General features: G+C 43.3%; 1 protein-coding gene across 2 annotated transcripts in view; it reads right to left on the bottom strand.

The window, feature by feature from the left end:
• Nucleotides 1–20365, bottom strand: part of meis1a (Meis homeobox 1 a) — a 222024-nt gene that overhangs the window by 134278 nt on the left and 67381 nt on the right. For both annotated transcript variants that reach the window (XM_048536129.2, XM_059648314.1), the window contains exon 8: nucleotides 10196–10341. In XM_048536129.2, the coding sequence (XP_048392086.1) occupies nucleotides 10196–10341 (146 nt within the window). The remainder of the gene's footprint in view (nucleotides 1–10195; nucleotides 10342–20365) is intronic.

Raw genomic sequence — 20365 nt, 5'->3', positions numbered from 1 at the left:
GGCAGAGATCGGGTGGAATTTCTTATCTCAGTAGATAGCGAATCTGTGGAAGTTCTCCACATTCCAAGGCTGAGATGGACAGTGTTTTTAAGCCGTAAGGGAATCGAAGGTTGCGGGGAAAAGGCAGGAAAGTGGAGTTGAGGATTATCAGATCGGCCATGATCTCATTGAATGGCAGCACCGTATAAATGGGCTAAATGATCTACTCCTGCCCTTATGTCTTATGGTCTAAACTTTGTAGTTGTGATACTGTAATTCTTTATGGAACTGGACAGGCTTCAGCACGGTCAATACAACAGTTATTGTATTCGATTTTTCTCTGTCCTGTTCTGTCCTAGCAATATTATCAAAAAAATTCCACTGAACAAAGTGAGTCAGTCATCAGAGGATTGAAACATTGCAGATTAAAAACTCAGTTTCTTTACCTTACTGAAAATAACAAGCCTCAATCTACTCCCAACGAGGAACGCATCTACAATGTGAGGTTGCAAATACAACCCCCAGTATCTCAAACCTGTCGATCGTCGCCAGTACCGGTTGTAGAGAGGACAGATTTAAGTAGCACTGACAGTACACATCATAGTCTGTGCACATTAACACAGAAATGAATGAAAGTACTTCGGAGTTCATGTAAAAACATCCCTGGAGCTGACAATGGCTCAAACCTTGGCGAACCCATAAAAGATAAGGCAGAAAAATAACAGTTTTGAAAGCAATCACATGTTGTCACAAAACCTGAACTGCTATATCATCGAGTTTTTTTTTAAGTAATCTTATCTCAGTCTCAGTCAAGCGTGAAAATTCAACAATTATGAAGTTAGTCGCTAATACAGAGTGCCTTAAAGCTTCGCCAATTCGTCCGTCGTTGCATCCAATTTCTGGAACAACGGCCCACAGTCCTACATTGTTCACTTCTGTGCAGAGTTGAGGTGAAAATGTTTCACCCAGGGGATGGTGGGTGTCTAGAACTCACTGCATCAATGGGCATGAGAACCTGACTGCATTTAACAGAGAACACTTGAAGTGACTTGGAACCACATCCACTCCCTCCACCACTGACACTCAGCAGCAGCAGTATGTACCGTCTACAAGGTGCACTGCAGAAACTCACCAAAGATCCTCAGACAGCACCTTCCAAACCCATGACCATTTCCATACAGAAGGACAAGGGCAGCAGACACATGGGAACACCACCCCTGCAAGTTCCCCTCCAAGCCACTCACCATCCTGACTTGGAAATATATCACCATTCCATCAGTGTTGCTGGGTCAAAAATCTCAGAATTCACTTCCAAGGACAGTGTAGGTCTATATACAGCACACAGTCATTTTTTTAAAAATTCATCTGTAGGGACGGGCATTGCTGGCTGGGCCCAGAATTTATTGCCCGTCCCTAGTTGAGAAGGTGGCTGTTGGCTGCCTTCTTGAGCCTCTGCAGCCTGGCGATTGGCCGTGTCTGGGGAAAGGGCGCTTTCAGGGAGATGCTGGCTTGGGAAGGAGGGGAAGGAGTTGAAAATTAAACCTTGGGGAGAAGGCACTGTGATTCCCTTGGTGAAGGGGAACTGAGAGTCAGGCTGTGATGGTGATGGGGAGCGGTGGAATGATATGCTGAGTCAGTCGCACTTGTTCATTTTCAACAAAAGAAAACCCCTTTTTTCTAAATTGAGATTTCACTGGAGTCAAAAAGCAGAGGCGTGTTAGAAAAGCTAGGGAGGTCATTCTCCCAAACAATACAGAGGTGTGATAAAATAATATTCTTGTCAACACTGTCTTGATAACGGATCTATTTATTCGAAGCAAGTAGTAGGGATGATTTTCTGTTTGGGAGGAATTGAATAATTTTATTATAGCCGTTTGTCTTTCAAAGTGGCCTATGATCATTATCAATATGATGTATGAAAACATAGAAATTAGGTGCAGGAGTGGGCCATTCAGCCCTTCAAGCCTGCACCACCATTCCATATTACTATGGCTGATTATGCAATTTCAGTATCCCACTCCTGCTTTTCCCTCATACCCCTTAATCCTTTTAGCCACACGGCCCAAAACCAGCTCCCTCTTGAATATATCCAATGAACTGGTCCCAGCAGCTTCCTGTGGTAGAGAATTCCACAGGTTCACAGCTCTCTGAGCGAAGAAACTCCTCCTCATCTCAATCCTGAATGGCTCACCCCTTATTCTTGGACTGCGACCCCTGCATGCCCTGTTTCGTTTAGTAAGACTGCTGACTGTTCTTTGGGCTTCACTGTTACAAAGTGGGATAGCAAAGTGTGGAGGTGGATGAACACAGCAGGTCAAACAGCATCTTAGGAGATGCTGCTTGGCCTGCAGTGTTCATCCAGCTCCACACTTTGTTATCCCGGATTCTCCAGCATCTGCAGTTCCCATTATCACTGTTATAAAGTGATAAGGTTTGGGAAAAACGGTCACAGAAAACATTGGTCTAAGTATTTGTGCGTTCACGTCAATCTGTTAGATTTGGTCCCACTGCATGGCAGAGCAGAAAGTAGGTCAATGTCTCACAGTTTTTATTTACAGGCAGAACTCAAGCACCTCAAGAGTATCACAGTTAGCTGAGCTTTGTGATTCTAATAGTGGCTTAAGGTATCTTCACATACAATGACTGTTTATCAATATTTATCTGAACAAACATTAAAAAGAATATTGAAAGGATCATTGCTGCTCTCTGGAGGATATAGAATGTAGCAGCAGACCCCAGGGAGGCATTTCCCTCATCCTGGTGGAAGTGTCGAAGATAGTAGAACAGCAGATGGTGGAATTTGAATTTATAAGAAAAATCTGGAATTAAGAGTCTAACAATGACCATGAAACCAGTGTTAATTGTCAGTAAAACTCATCTGATTCACTGATATCCTTCAGGGAAGGAAACTACCATGCTTATCCAGTCTGGCCTACATGTGACTCCAGACCCACAGCAATGTGTAGACTCTGAACTGGCATCTGAGCAAATAGGCATGGGCAATAAATGCTGGTTAGCCAGCATTGCCCACATCCCATAAATTAATAAGAAAAGCAACGGTTATGCACTGGGCCTCTGTCTCCATTGAAAGTATATAAAAAAAATTTCCAACACATTTCAGTTCTGCAGAAGCATGATACTGGACTCAAAATGTTAACTCTGTTTCTCTCTCCACAAAAGCTGCCAGACCTGCTGAGTTTTTCCAGTATTTCCTGTGTTTGCTGTTGATAAACCCACACTGCGATATAGCACTAACAAGCTATTTGCACATTTCATCAGAAAACACTTTGATTCCAACTTGATACAACACTATTACAAAATGACATTACTGACATGAATGAATGCCCAACAGCTCAGTGTTCAAGATTTTCTCAGCCCCGGTGTCTGGATCATTAAAATATTCAAAAATATCTGGATGCACATGTGTAGCAGGCGATAGTAAAAGTTTAGTGAGTGCTTAATACTTTGTCATTTTGCTTCATCAGTTAATCCGTACATGAATTTTTATAGCAGCTCACATGGGGCCACAATGCTATCTCCTCTGCACTTCAGAACTTGGGAATGAATGCAAGCAGAATATGCACAATAAACTCTTATTCTGTTCTGACAAGATCTACAGAGTAAGTAAGGTCTGAGTGCACTTTGTTATTTTCCTTCGTAGTTGTGGGAATGAACAGTAGTAAGCTTTGCATGTCAGGGCTGGAAGGTAACAATCTGACAAAACTGCTTTTGAGTTCTGGTGAGATATTGATGTAAAGATGCTGCGACCAAGTTTCTGCTTTTGAAAATCATGTTGTTGTTATTTTGTTCCATCTGAGCTATTCTTTCATAATTGACTACCATCCCTGAAACAGTCCAGTGCTATCAAACTGGTTGCTTTCTCTAATTTAGCATTGCCTGCTGCAGGTTCTTCAAACCCCTTTTCAAGATTGACCGTCTGCAGATACCTCATGGAGTTCCAAAGCAAAGAGGGCATGAGTGGAGGAGAAACGCTGGTAAATATTGCTGGTGAAAGTAATTTGCACTGCCAGAAAATACTTCTGTTTGTAATGAAGAGCTGTGAGCTAAACAAAGTGGATAACTGTAAATTTGTACAAGTAGGCAGTTCAATTCTCACTTGCCTATCCTCCTAGCTGCTGCCCTAGGAATGCACTGCCAAACTGGGAAAAGAAAAGTTCTTGATTTTTCAGAAGTACCTTTATAATTGTTTCTTAACTGGCCCTCCTCCCTGTCATTTTGGCAATTTATATTTATACAGAACTTCTCACTTAAAAAGAAGCATCTTAAAGCAAATACATGGGAGCATCAAAGAACTAAATCTGAAACCCTGTCTTTTAAGGGGTATCAGGGCAAATAACCAGAAGCATGGTCAATGCAGGTTTTAAAGAACATTATCAGAAAGCAAAAGTAAAGAGGCAGAAAATACCAGAGCTTAGGGATGGATGAAGGTACAATGACCAACAGCGGACTAAACAAACTCTGAAATTGTAGAATCCTCACAGTGTGTAAGCAAGCTATTTGGCCCATTGAATCCACACCACCCCTCCCAACAGCATCCCACTGAGACCCACACCCCCATACTATCCCTGTAATTCCCATGGCTAATCCACTAAACCTGCACATCCCTGGAGACTAAGGGGCAATTTAACACGGCCAATCCTCCTAACCTGCACATCTTTGGACTGTGGGAGGAAACCGGAGCACCCGGAGGAAACCCACGCAGCCACAGGGCAGTGCAAAAGTAATTTGCACTGCCAGAAAATACTTCTGTTTGTAATGAAGAGCTGTGAGCTAAACAAAGTGGATAACTGTAAATTTGTACAAGTAGGCAGTTCAATTCTCACTTGCCTATCCTCCTAGCTGCTGCCCTAGGAATGCACTGCCAAACTGGGAAAAGAAAAGTTCTTGATTTTTCAGAAGTACCTTTATAATTGTTTCTTGACTGGCCCTCCTCCCTGTCATTTTGGCAATTTATATTTATACAGAACTGTGTGCACACAGTCGCCTGACAGTGGTATTGAACCCATGTCCATGATGTTGTGAGGCAACAATGCTAACCACAGTGCCCACCATGCCTGCCTCCAGGAGTGCTCCCAGGCTGAAGAAAGTTACTGAGATGGAGGTGTGGCATGGTCATGGAGGGGTTTGTTAGGAAGGATGAGAGTTTTGTGAATGAAGTCAGCTAATGAAGATGATTAAGCACAGGCCTGATGGGCGAATGAGACTTACAAATAAAGAAATGAGCAAAAGAGCCTAAGAAGACCTTAAATTGGCCAAGTTCAACTTTTAATGTTCCCTGCAATGTCTGTGGAACAATGCCAAGAAATGGAAATGACTCTACCAGGAGAGTAAGGTTCGCTGATCGGAGTTCGCTGATGATTGAGATCCTTGGTCAAGGTAGCAGTAATGAGGAGGACAGATGGTCTTGCTGAATGCAGATTAGGAAGTGGAAAGTCAGCCTGGATTTTGACTTCTAATTGCTATCACAGGATTACAAGATAATTACAGATAAGGAAGGCCATTCAAGCATTCAGAATGACCCAGAAAAACCACCCGTACATCCTCTTTCAGGATCCACTTACTTCTAAAGTGATTTCAATGTCTACACCTTCTCTATTCCATTTGGAAACTATACTTGGCTACTATCTGAAGTGATCCTGATGGGAACGTGATTTGACTTTTAATAATTTACTTCTGAGACCCTTTGTCTCAATCCTTTTCAAAATAAGCCGGACAAAATAAATGAATTTTTAATAACGTGGATAGAATTCCAATCGGGCTGCTTTGTCCTGGATGGAGTCAAGCTGCTTGAGTGTTGTTGGGGCTGCACCCATCCAGGCAAGTGGGGAGTATTCCATCACACTCCTGACTTGTGCCTTGTAGATGGTGGGACAGGATTTGGGAGTTAAATAATCAATAATTTACTGTACATCTGTAAATACAAAGAAAAACATTTCCCTCAGGTCAGGCCTGAAACTGACGCTTGTCATCTATGATAGTAAGAAGTGCCGATGCTGGAGTCAGAGATAACATAGTGTGGAGCTGGAGGAACACAGCAGGCCAGGCAGCATCAGAGGAACAGGAAAGCTGACGTTTCAGTTCAGGACTCTGAAGAGGGGTCCCGACCCGAATCGTCAGCTTTACTGCTCCCCTGATGCTGCCTGGCCTGCTGTGTTCCTTCAGCTCCACACTGTGTTATCTCTTGTCATCTATGGATATTTTGAGGGACAGAGTTCCAATTTTCCACTAGCCTTGTGTAATGAGGATGTGGCAAGGATGCTTCCTCCTATGGGAGAATCAAGAAGTAAGGGTCATGTCTAAAAATGCCGTTTAAAACAGAGATCAAGCAATTTCTGTTCTCGCTCAGAGTGTTCAGAGTCTTTGGAACTCCTTCTCGAAAAGTTGGCAGACACAGAGCCCTTGAATAGTTTTAAGACAGAGGTAGATAAGATTCTAGTTAAGCAAGGGGTTGTAAGATTAGGCAGGAATGTGGACTCGTGTTATTCTCAGATCAGCTGTGATCATGCTGAATGATGTAGAAGTCTCAAGCGGCCAAATGGCCTTATCTTACTTGTGTGCAAGTTCTTCCTGATTTCACTCACTCAGTGCCCTCTCCACCCTATCTGAGGGAATGGTGTTGCTGCATCTACAGTAGATGCTTTTCAATCAATGATCCAGAGATGTTAAGGCATACCTCAGGAGCAGGTGGGACTTGAACCCAGGTCTCCTAGCTCAGAGTTCAGGACACTACCACTCCATCACAACAGCCTTGCATTTACTATATATTTTTAAAGTCTATCCTTGCTCTACCCTGGGTATTTCCCTAATCAACCTATTCAGCGATATTACAACACAGTTTTGGAACAGGAAGGACTTGAACCTGGGTTGCTGCCTCAGAGGTATGAACACTACCATTACACCACAAGAGTCCCTGCATCTGCCCTATTTTATCCATTCATCATTTTAAACACCTCACTTTAATTACTCTTCAATCTTCCAATTCCATAGGAATATAACCCAGGCTTTTATGTGTTTTCCTTCTGAAGTGCTGAAGTGTATATCAGTTATTTTGAATAAAACTTTGTTGCTAACATATGTCTCATTTAAGCACTGTGGTGTCCAGGAAGTTAATGACTTCCCTGTGTGCTGTGCCTTTACGTTTACTGGGTGGTTGATAATTACTGAGGATATTGGTGAATTCTTACAATTCTGCTTTTGCGCAAATTCAAATTCCACATACACCAACAACACAGATACAGAAGGGAATGTTACGACATGACTGCATCACTGAGTAAATTTAAACTGACCGTGCTGTCCAGGGATAGGCAGGCTAGGTTAACAAGCCGTGGAAAATGCAGGGTTACAGGGACAGGGTTGGGGGTGGGGGTGGATGCTGGGGTGGATGAATTTCAGACGGTCAGCACAGAGTTGATGGGCCAAATGGCCTGCTTCTAAGACTAGTGAGAGTGAAAACGTAGGCCCTGTAAACCAAAATGTAAACCCCAAGAATCAAAAAAGAAGTGCAACTCAAGTGGAGCCCCCAGAAAACAAAAAAAAACAGAAGTTTTTTTGTCCCAACAGACCACAATATCCTGCCTGAAGTCTGCAGCCCAGAACTAAACAAACATTACATCCAGATTATATCCATCTGCTCTATCATTTCCTTCCCCTTTGTATTCCAACCCCACTTGGGATGAAGGCCACAGTTCATTAAATTGGCCTTTTTGATTACTTTGAACACTTCTCGGCCAGCATTGAGTGATTTTTATACATGGATATATAGAACTCCTTAATGGCCCAAGGCTTCCAATGCTCTCACCATCAGGAAAATGCTGTGATTTTTTTTCTTCCTGGACCCAAAGTCAATGATGTAACACTCAACAACATTGAACTCCACGTATTGGTCACTCATGGACACATGACGCACTCTTCCTTCCCCACAGTCAGCGAGAGATACCCAAACGCCAAGGTCTGATGCAAATTTCTGGGTGCACTGTCAGTACTTATTCTCTTGTGGGATGGCAGCATTGTTGGCTGGACCAGCAACTGTCGCCAATCCCTGATTGACTTTCAACTGGGAGACCTGACTGACCATTTCAGAGGACGGTTAAGAGCCAGCCACATTGCTGCGGGTCTGAAGTCACATGGAGGCCAGACGAAGTAAGGATGGCAGATTTCTCTCCCTAAAGGGCATGAGTGAACTAGATAGACTTCTATGACTACCAATTCATGGGCACCCTGGCCAAGACTAGTTTCACACTCCAGAATTTATAAATTGGATTTAAATTTCACCAACTGCCATGGTGGGAATGGTAACCCACATTCACAGCGCATTAACCTGGGGTCTCTGGGTGGCTAGTCCATGTGATTTACCAGCTAAGTTACCAGCTGCCACCAAACAGAATCCTGGCTATCTATCTCTGACATTCCAAACCATCAACAAGCTTGGAACTGTACCTCTACAGAGGATAAATGGAGAACCTCAAGAAATAGCCATGGTTAAAACAAAATAACAACCAGTTTTCACTCTTAGCATCCCCTTACCAAGGACAATCACCTATACTTTTTCATTGTCTTTACCTAATATTTTAGCTCGTTAGAGTTTTCACTTCAAAGCTACTCAACTTGTCACGAATTAGGGAATCCTGTTTTTATTTTGGACACACTCCTTCTAAACTTTTTCTGACCCATTGAGGTTTTACAAATTTCAATAACTTAAGTCATAGCCAGTGATTAAAGACCAGAAAGCCAATCCAGGACACGGGACACGGAAACAGGCCATTCGGCCCAACCAAACAGCTCATGCTGGTTTTTACATTCCTCCTTGAGAGTCCTCTCATTTTTCTCCTCATCTAAATCCCTTCTCCTATGGTTTTGTCTTAAATCAATATTATTCACATTATCCCTGTTCCTGAAATCCATATTCACACCGTTCTCTGCAATGGTGAAGCTCCTTCTCAATTCCCTCTTGGGTTATTCGGTGGCTATCTTACACTGATTCCTTCTCGCTATACTCTTCCACTCTAGAGGAGACAATATCTCTGCAACCACTCCATCAATACCGTTCCTCATTTTAAAGTCACCTCTCAGCCTTCAGTTATCAAAAGCAAAGAGACCCTGGCAGTTGATTCTTCCCCAACACAAAGCCGCAGATTTCCGGTATTATCTTCATAAATCTTCCTGCACCATAGCTTTGCCTTGCTCCAAAAGCTTGTGTTTTCAAATAAACCTGTTGGACTAAAGTTCTGAGGAAGGGTCACTGGGCCCAAAATGTTAACTCTGCTTCTTCCTTCACAAAAGCTGCCAGACCTGCTCAGCTTTTCAGGCAACATAACAAAGTGTGGAGCTGGATGAACACAGTAGGCCAAGCAGCATCTCAGGAGCACAAAAGCTGATGTTTCAGGCCTAAACCCTTGCTCTCTGATGAAGGGTCTAGGCCTGAAATGTCAGCTTTTGCGCTCCTGAGATGCTGCTTGGCCTGCTGTGTTCATCCAGCCTCACACTTTGTTATCTTGGATTTTCCAGCATCTGCAGTTCCCATTATCTCCGAGCTTTTCCAGCAACCTTGTTTTTGTTGCTGTTGGGCTATAGCCTGGTGCTGTGTGATTTCTGACCTTGTTTATCCCAGTCCAACACCGGCACATCATCCTATCTCTAATAAGATGTCCAGAAATGAGCATAAAAAGTGCGCTCTAACCAAGACTCACCGACTTTGGTGTTCAATTCCCTCTCCCTGGGAGTAAAACCCAGAGCTAGCTTTGCTAGATAGAGTCACCATAGTTCCAGAGAGAGATGACTGGTGGTGAGTTTAACCTGAGACTCTGCACACCTCGGGTGAGGGGGTCAGTCCTTCATAGTAACCTCAACCGGGAGCAGGAATTGAACGCATTCTGTTGGTGTCACTCGACATCACAAACCAGCCAGCTAGCCAACTGAGCTACCTGACCCCTTGCATTGCTTTCACCTGACCAACTGCACAAGTTCCAGCGACTGCTGCAACGATGACATCAGCCAGTCAGGGGGAAAACAGCCAATCACCTTCTGATGAGTTAAGGAGATATTCGGATAGCTTCCAAAGTAGGTGTGCAATCCTCCCCCCACCCAAGTTTTTATTCGAAGTGCTCCAACCGGACAGCCTACACAGCAGAACACAATAAAGAGCTGCCCTCTGTCATCCAAACACATCTCAAGCTGTATCGATGTATGGTTCACTTACTGTTAGGTGTTGGAACAACCATGCTCGCATGATGTTTGTGGCTACCTTTGGGAAGATCCCTCGCTTTTTCTGACGTTTTTTATCCTTGTCGGGGTCGTCATCATCTCCCGTACTTGGTGAAGCTACACTGTTGTCCAAGCCGTCACCTGTAAGTACATTAAAGATGCAGTTTTAACGCAACCTCTTGTACAGTCCTCTGGAAGTCTACAGTGCAGAATTGCAGGAGAGCTACCGAACAAGGAACATTTCAGGCACAGACTTAAAGCATCTGCCTGGGCACATAACACACTCTTTGATTCGCATGAATGGCTTTAACATCCATGCCAGGATTGACAGTTTGAGACCATTATTGTTCTCACCTGAATCTTCACACTGCAGCTTATGACAATGCGGCACACAGTACGGCCACATGGGTTACTATAATTAACAATGAGATACTTGTACATAGCCACTTTTATTCCTTTAGATTGCACAAAACCAGGAGATTTCTGTTTTTCCTACATTCTCCAGATACACAGGGTACATTCATGTTCAGGTGCTGCTGTGATGTCAGCATGAATGATTAGGAAATTCAAAATAAGTTAGCTTTCACTTTCCAACACTGAGACATAAAAGCAGTCTGGTTTGCAAAGTGGCACACAAAGGCAACTCATAAAAATCTACTTCTCCATTTGGTGCTACACACCATGGGAACAAGCATTACTTCTCCAACCCCATGTCACTTCCTCAGTTACTTCACTACTCTGAGTCAAAGACAAAATTGTCACAGGGACACCCATTTCAACACTCTACTCCTCACTGCTCCTTGCTTGGACACTTAACCTACTCCTTGCTCTTCTTCATTGTTTACATTGTAAGGGGAGGCCAGAACATGCCCGCTGTGCCCAGGTCTTACTGAAGCACAAGAAAACCCAGAACTTGCCTGGAAACAGCTGGAATGGCCCAGTTATTCGCTTCACATCGGACTTGTACAGTCCTCGGAAAGTCTGCAGGGCAGCATTGCTAGAGAGCTACTGAAACAAGGAACATTTCAGGCACAGGCTCAAACCATCTGCCTGTCCTTACACTGGGCACATAACACACAGTTTGGACGGCATGAATGGCTTTAATGTCCATGCCAAAGATTGAGAGTTTGAGACCATTATTGCTCTCACCTGAATCTTTGCAACACAGCTTATGACAATGCGGCACACAGTACACAGACAGTACAGCCACGTGGATTACTATAATTAACAATGAGGTATTTGTACATAGCCAAGTGGTAAAAGATCCCACCTGTAGAGTTGGGAACAGGTACAAGTCATTAACACGTAGGCTACTCCAGGAGCACTCGCCACAAGGTCCCACATTCCCTTTTTTTAATTTCCACTGTGAAAATTATGGCGGGGTGGAGTGCTGATTTTCAGTCCCCGCACCAATTTACACACCTACACTTAAGCTTCAGCGCAGAATAAAACAAACATTGTTGACACTCTTTCACTTTCTCCAACCTCTACAGAGTTAACGAGCTGCTTAAATCTGTGAAGCCGGCTTCTCCGTTCTCAGACGCGGGGGTCAGGAAGTCTAAGCAGTCCTATTCGATTTGGGGTTTGGGTAGTTGCAGATTTGTCCTCCGTGTATACAAATTCACAGCATGAAACTGACCATCCCCTCAGTAGGAGCTACAAGTCAGAATAAGGCCAGACAGCATGGGGAATGAAGGTTCTGCACCAGTGCAGTAGGGGGTGCCATTCTGAGGCAAAAGGTTAGTCTGAGTGCAGAGGCACAGACAATGAATCTATATTATTTCTGACCTGACAGTGTATGAGGCAGACACTAGATGCAAAGTCTTTCATTTTCCCTGTTTTATTCCTGACGGGCATTAAAACTAGTAGCAAATAAGAAATGCAAACAATTTGCTAAGTTAATGTGGGCTTGAAAGTGCTTAAAAATAACAGCCAGAAATGGACTGTCATTTACTGGAGTTAAGGACAAAACAAAAAAACACTCGCTGCTTCATTAATAACGCATCAAGAATACAGCACGTACTGTTTTACTGTCATTGAGTCTGAGGTGAATGCTGGGAGTTGGGAGGCAAAGGCAATTTATTTCGCCCTCATTATAATTTATTAAAGGAACACAAAAAGAAAAAAAAATCAACAGCTGCTCAAATAGGAACATAAATACTGCAAACACTAGATTATTCAACACAATTAAGAATAGAAGTCATGGGTACAGATTATTGATCCAGAATCTGTCACAGCATCCAATCTAATGGCATACCCTTCCCCCACCCTAATATTTCTGCACCAACCCTCCCTTTTACACATAACTTTCCATCTGTGCCAAAAAAGCCTTCAAATTCATTTACTAGTAATGCGCCACTGCCTCACTAGAGAAGAATTCATTGATAATTTATGGAAATATCTACTATAATCCAGAGATGACTTTTTCCATCTTTGTGCATCAATAGAATAATCAAGGCTTTAAAACAGTCTTTGCTTCCCATTACCTCAGGCAAAAGAATTCCTGAAAGCATGCCTTCAGGGCACCTGAATTATACACACCATTAGGAGAAGGAAAGGCTTTCTGCATTCCATATAAAACACTCACCAGTACCTTTCCTGTTTCACTTATGTCATGAAAGCTCCCACACACTAGAAACAGAAATTTTAAGTAAAGACTTATGTCGAAACAATGGCAGAAGCTTTTGTTATTGAAGTGAGGACAATACGCCCCTCAGTCAATCTGAAAAGACGGACTTACCCCAAACAACTGGTCTTGGTTACATCATTAGCACCAGTTCCATGCACACCCCCCAACAAAAAACACACTGCTTCAGCTTTCATGCACATTTTGCTCTTCCCACTGTTTTCAGGCGAACAGAGGAGGTTTGCTTTCATCTGGGAGACGAATTGTGCTGCCAGCTTGTAATCAAAGACAAGATCCTCATTCCGAGCAAATACTTTCAAATCCTCAGGTTCAGAGATGGCAAAGAGAAACGGAGAGATAACTCAGCTGTGCTGGAGGTGGGTCGAAGATGTGGGTGAGACCCTCACCTGCATCAGTACTAAAGGAAGCTATTGTGTCCACAGGCACTTTCCTTCCCTTATATTTTTATTGTTCCCTTTAAACACTTTTAAAAAATCTATTCTTTTCTAACTTTTCTCATACAACTGACCTCTGAGAGCTGAAGCCTTAGAGAAAACTCAAGAGCATCAATTTTATTGGCATTCCCATTTTCGCTGTAATTTGATCGCATCTCTGTGAGGTCTGGGGCTAATTTCTTTTCCTCTCTTTCTCCCTCTCTCTGTCTTTCCAGACTCCAACCAGCTCACTCAAAGAGTGCCATATGGCTGCAGCTACAGGCCACATTTGCAAAATATCAGCGCTGACTTCATTCCTAGCTCTGACTTCCCCCTGCTTCCAAAGCATAGGTGAATTATGAAGGGAGAGCCGAAAAGGTGGAAATAATCACAGAAATGATGCTAGTCCATAAACAAGCTTACAGCCTCATTAGTACAGCAGCAGGCTCCTCTAGCTGATTTGTGCTCAGTTTTTTTTTGCTGATGCCACGAGGAAATGCCACAGGGCAACTTTCTGCCAACTGCTAACAGCTTCTGACAGATTCCTAGCAACTAGTGTGTGCTGCGTTGTGGGTTTCACCAGTGACAGGAACTCAGAATGTCATCTCATCTGCCCATGTTTCACAGACTCTTGTGTGGCAATTAAGCAGGCGACCAATGAGGGAGGTGGATGGAGGCATTTTTCAACTGCCCCTGGCTATTTTGGGAAAGGGATGGGGGGGTGGAGGAAGGTGTCGGGAAGAAGTTGGTGGGGGGGGGGGCACGCGGGTTTGCAGATTGGGGGAAGGGGGGAGTCACACAGACCTTGCAATCACTGCTCATACAAGTACAGCACACTTGGGCAGCCAGCATCCGAGCACTGCTGCTGTCAAAGTCCTGATGAGTTTCATCCATTCAAATGGTCTGTAACTCCCCCTCCCATCTCCGTGGGCACAGCATGACATTATCAGATGAATTTGGGCTAATCTCTTTTGATACTGGGGGCTTTGGAATGCCGCTTAAATTGCCCATATCTGACCCCATTTATTTGGCGAGTCAAGGTGTGAACCGCCCTTGCACTCTTGACAATTTAGGCAAAATATGATTTAAAACCAGCAGAGCTAACACATTGCTGTTTTACAGCTGTGAGCAGCAGCAAAAACAAAAAAAAACAACAACCAGGCTTTATTTAAGAACACCATTGGATCAATCACAAACATTGCTGAGACACAGTCCCGCAATTCAATTTTCCAGTAATGAAGAGCATGAACTGTAAGTCAAAACTGTCAAGCCTTTCATCACACTCGCTTGCCCTTTGAAAAAAATTTTTTTGGAATTGTTTTTACAAAATTTTATAGGCCATGGTCTGGTGAAAGAGGCCAGTCAGTAGAGAAAGGAATTTGTATTACAATTCAACCATGGGCAATTTCTTATAAGGTCCCTGCCTATCCTCTTGGAGGGCAGCAGGTGACCTGTGCAGCTCTTAGTCTGTTGGATTGCTCAGATTTCAAACACCCCCTCAGCTCAAACATTGCACAGTTGTCCATTTAAGCATGCCGAGGCAGTTAGGCCTCTCTATCTTGTTCCTTTCAAGAGAAGATAAAGCAGCATTTATCGTATTCAGACCATTCAATGGGTCAGAATGGTTATGTCTGCAGGGGTTCCCCTTCACACAGGTCAAAGCACTCTTCCCTCCTCCTCTCTAAAATCTAGCCACGCTATAAAAATATTTTAGTTGTCTGTTTTTTCATGGCTGCAAATGTGTTACACCACTGTGTTTTCAACAATGTGTGCGCGTTTTCTGCATTGTATTTTAGCCTCTCTTGGCTTTTTTATCTGGAGGTTTGAAGATTAGCTTCAAAGAAATTAATCCAAACTTACATCCTAATTTATTATTGATTCTTTTGACAATTTTAGTAACATTTTTCTTCCCTAAACTGCCAAGAAATGAACTGTGAATAAAATATGGTTCTTTTCAAGCTGTCCTTTTATATCTTCTGCGAGTCACCAGATAAATGGCGACTTTATTCCTCACAAACTCTTGAACTAAGTTAGAACTATCGAGTGCTATAGGCACTGATCTTTCTCATGCTGTTGTCTTTGACTATTCAAATAACCCAGTTTGCTATGAATGAGTCTCGCGGATAAATTGTAGCAAACGATGTCTCCTTTGGCTTCCTGGATAAATGCTGTTTAAAAACAGCAGTCTCGTTTGTCCAGTTACACAGCACTAGCATTATCTCAAAGAACCACAGCCACTGGGGTATGAATATATTAGACTCAAGGATCTGGTCATAAGCCTGAGCAGGACAAACAGCCAAATGGCTAGGCAGTGCGTTTTTTTGCCACAACACTACAGTGTGTGAACGGTAGGATTCTGTCCCCTCCCCATGTTGGCTGACACTGCACCTCAACAGCAGATTGTCTGGCAAACAGACGAAAAGACGTGGAGACCTTTCACCTCTGGATGACCCCTTCAGAGTTATCTGCCTATCACTGTAATATTGCAGTCAAGAGAGGAAAAGAAGAGTTTAGCATGGTTTAGCAAACACGGCCATTCAAAAGATTTAATCATTTTATCCTCTGGCAAAAGGGTTTTTAAAAAATGTATTTGTTCACGGGATTAGTGTGTTGCTGGCTAGACCAGCATTTATTACCTATCCCTAAAAAGGCAGTTAACAGTCAACCACATTGCTGTGGGACATGTAGGCCCGGCTAGGTTAGGACGACAGATTTCCCTCCCTAAAGGACACCACTGAACTGCATGGGTTTGTACGAAAGTTGATGATGATCTGCTGCGTTTTTTCATTCTGTATTATATCAACTAAATTTAAATTTCACTAGTTGCCACGGTGAGATTAATTAATTGGACTTTGGGATTTTAAATAGATTTTTACCTCTGCAAAGGAAAAGGGGAAGAGAAAGTTTCATGATATACACTGTTGTTAGTGGAGATGACTAACATCAGCCAATCACAAAGCGTGGCAATAACAGTGTCCCAAAGTTGTTTGAACATCTGTGTAATGTTTTGATGATACAATAATGTTGCTTACACTATTTCCTGGCATCATTCTGTATTTTGGTTGTGGGCTGATTCAATGAAAGCTAAGGTGAAAGGGCATCCAACGAGTATCTATTTTTTATCCACAGAATGTGGGTGTTATTGGCTGAGCCAGTACTTAATGCCCATCCCTAGCTTCCCCTTGAGAAAGTGGTGACAAATTGCTATCTTGAACTGCTGTACCCAGTTCCCTTTTTAAAACCATTCAGCAGTTGAAACAGATAAATGGCTTGCAAGGTCATTTGAGAGGGTGCCACCACCTTCTCAGGGGCAACTAGTGACGGGTAATAAATCATGGCCCAATCAGCGATGCCCATAACCCATGAGTAAATAAAAAAAGTCCCAGAAGTCAATGGTCTGGAGTCATATGTAGGTCAGACCAGTTTTCCTACCCTAAAAACATAGAACATAGAACAGTACAGCACAGAACAGGCCCTTCAGCCCACAATGTTGTGCCGACCATTGATCCTCCTGGATGCACCCTCAAATTTCTGTGACCATATGCATGTCCAGCAGTCTCTTAAATGACCCCAATGACCTTGCTTCCACAACTGCTGCTGGCAACGCATTCCATGCTCTCACAACTCTCTGCGTAAAGAACCTGCCTCTGACATCCCCTCTATACTTTCCACCAACCAGCTTAAAACTATGACCCCTCGTGCTAGCCATTTCTGCCCTGGGAAATAGTCTCTGGCTATCGACTCTATCTATGCCTCTCATTATCTTGTATACCTCAATTAGGTCCCCTCTCCTCCTCCTTTTCTCCAATGAAAAGAGACCGAGCTCAGTCAACCTCTCTTCATAAGATAAGCCCTCCAGTCCAGGCAGCATCCTGGTAAACCTCCTCTGAACCCTCTCCAAAGCATCCACATCTTTCCTATAATAGGGCGCCCAGAACTGGACGCAGTATTCCAAGTGCGGTCTAACCAAAGTTTTATAGAGCTGCAACAAGATCTCACGACTCTTAAACTCAATCCCCCTGTTAATGAAAGCCAAAACACCATATGCTTTCTTAACAACCCTGTCCACTTGGGTGGCCATTTTAAGGGATCTATGTATCTGCACACCAAGATCCCTCTGTTCCTCCACGCTGCCAAGAATCCTATCCTTAATCCTGTACTCAGCTTTCAAATTCGACCTTCCAAAATGCATCACCTCGCATTTATCCAGGTTGAACTCCATCTGCCACCTCTCAGCCCATCTCTGCATCCTGTCAATGTCCCGCTGCAGCCTACAACAGCCCTCTACACTGTCAACGACACCTCCGACCTTTGTGTCGTCTGCAAACTTGCTGACCCATCCTTCAATTCCCTCGTCCAAGTCATTAATAAAAATTACAAACAGTAGAGGCCCAAGGACAGAGCCCTGTGGAACCCCACTCACCACTGACTTCCAGGCAGAATATTTTCCTTCTACTACCACACGCTGTCTTCTGTTGGCCAGCCAATTCTGTATCCAAGCAGCTAAGTTCCCCTGTATCCCATTCCTCCTGACCTTCTGAATGAGAAGGAAAATAGTGAGCCAAATGTTTCTTTTCACAACACTCAACAATTGTTTCATGATGACCAATGGACTTCCAACTCCAGGTTTTTATTGAATTCAGAGTCCACCAGCTGTCATGGCGGGATTACAAACCTGGGTGCTGAGAATATTGTACTGGATCGCTGGATTGCTAGTCCAGTGTCAAAACCACTGGCACCACTGTATCACCTAATGAGATGGGGGAAAGAATGGAACTTGGGAATGGACTCAAGGCAACTGTCTATTTCACAGCAAATGAAGTCTGGTTAAACAGCTTGTCATAGCTAACAATTCCCAGAATCTAGGTACAAAGACAGCCCACAAGTTACAGCACATAGAATTCGTGCCCGAAACTGCAACAACTCCTGATAAATGCAAGGCAAAGTGAGGACAGAGCACACTTAATGGGTCTTTATTGGTCTGAATTGGACTTTAACTCATTCAGGTCTAGGCTCAGTGGGCTTAATGGCCTCCTTCTGTGCTGGGCTATTCTATGATTTTTTTTCCAGCGAAATGCACTAAGAGGAGGAGAGGTAGTTACATATTATGCAGGATGATGTGACTGGCAGGGAAACCAGTTTAGTCCATCGTCAGCAATCTACCGAGGAACAGCTATGTCACTATGAGCAGGCCTGAATCTCCTCACTCTGTTTAGACCCCTGACCCCCTCTGATTTCCTTCCAGCGAGCTCAGGCCATGATAACAGCATAACACAGAACTGAGACACTTGATAAGTGGGACTGAGCGAACACACTTCTGTGCACCGTCTGGACTCTGGTTATAGCAATGGGTATTTTTAATACATTCATACATAACAGCAGCAAAATCACTACAGGCATTTCCTGTATATGGGCCTACTTTGTTCATTTGCACAAATGCTCTTTTTTTATGATCAGTTTATTACAAAGGGCTTATATCACAGTTTACACTGCACCCAAGATTCTAAGTAGGCATTGTGCCACTGATGTACTGAAGACACTTACTGGAAATCAATGCTTAAGCTGCTTCAGATTTTAAGAGCTGTATCGTGTTCATTGTGCCTCACATTTTCAGCCTTCTCTGTAGTGAGTTATTGCAAAGATCAGCAACTTTAGCACAGAAGTTCATACTTTAAACTGCTAAACAATCCCAGAAAGCAGCAATAACTTTTTTTGGTTAATTGCATTTTCTAAAACAAATGTGTCCATGTCCTTTGTAAAAGGTATACGTGACTTTCTTTTTTATCCAATGTTATTACATTTTTAATTATTGTCTTATGGAAAGCATCATGCAAGGTCACAGTTAAATATGCCAGTCTATTGGTTTGGCAGTTCACAATTTTAATTATCTCCACCAATGGCAGTGTGCCTGAGCTCTAGACTCCTTGAATCTCCCACTCTCTCTCTCCCGTGCCCTTTATAATGCTCCGTAAAAACTACCTCTTTAGCCAAGCTTTCAGGCCTCTGCCCCATTATCCCTTTCTGCAGCTCAGTGTCAAATGTTACCTCTTAAAGCTCATATGCAGTGTCTTGAGACATTTACCTGTACTGGATTAAAATAGGTTGCTCAAGAGGCTGCCGTCAGGGCACTATGGATTAGAAGTGAGGCTGGAGGGCGTTAGAGAGATGAGGAAGTGTGAGGACATGAGGGGATTTGAGAACAAGCATGAGAACTGTATCCCACTATCGCTTCCTAAACCCCTATTGTTTTGGAACATTAAGCTCTTGGAGAAACATTTAGCTTTAACTTTGTTGGCATGAAACCACAACTTGTTAGTACCAGGTGGTCTTTATACCTTTCTTGACTTGCATTCTGAAAGTCCAACTATTTGCTTCCAAAATTCGGAAGGATTTGTTTTTTTTAAAAAAAACTGTATGTGCTCCTGCATGTTAACTGTTTACAAAAAGGATTACATTATGGAAAAAAAGTTCAAGTTACAGAAATGTTTACAGCAAATTTTTTGGTTGGTGCCACAGCTCTTTTCTGTTGGAAAATCAAAGTTTTTTTTGTTTAGGGTGGGAGGGGTGGTTTCAGGAACTCCCTCTGTTGTTTTGACAGGATTGCCTGTGACTGAATGACTCACTGCAAGTCTGGACTTCACATCTCGCCAGTTTAGTATTCTTCTCCAGGGATCAGCTCCACACTGTGAACATTATTTCAGCTCCAAACCCAAGTGCAGGTAACTCTAATTTCAGATTGTTAACTGTTTGAAATCTGCAGCATGGGGCTTCACTCACAAATGAGTCCTGAAAGTCAGTCGGGAGGTGACAACCCCACTGTTTGTGAAACCTTCAACAACAACCTGCATTCACACAGCACCTTCAAATTGATAAAATCCCATCTCCACCCCCCTAACCCCACAACAGGGGCGTTTCCCAGGGTTGCCTGCTGAAATCCGCACTGTGGGGGCTGTAAAGCCAACTCTTCATATGATTCCCAATACTTCCAGCCCCACCATCAGGGGTTAAAGGAGCACCCACCCAATCCCCAACACTAAATTAGACAAATGCTGCATTCTGTTCATTCAGTCCCTTCCACGAGGATGTGAAGGCATGGCTTGTGAAC

This window comes from Stegostoma tigrinum, chromosome 9, assembly GCF_030684315.1.
Source record: "Stegostoma tigrinum isolate sSteTig4 chromosome 9, sSteTig4.hap1, whole genome shotgun sequence".
Classification (NCBI taxonomy): domain Eukaryota; kingdom Metazoa; phylum Chordata; class Chondrichthyes; order Orectolobiformes; family Stegostomatidae; genus Stegostoma; species Stegostoma tigrinum.
This window is presented reverse-complemented; position numbering and strand designations above follow the sequence as displayed.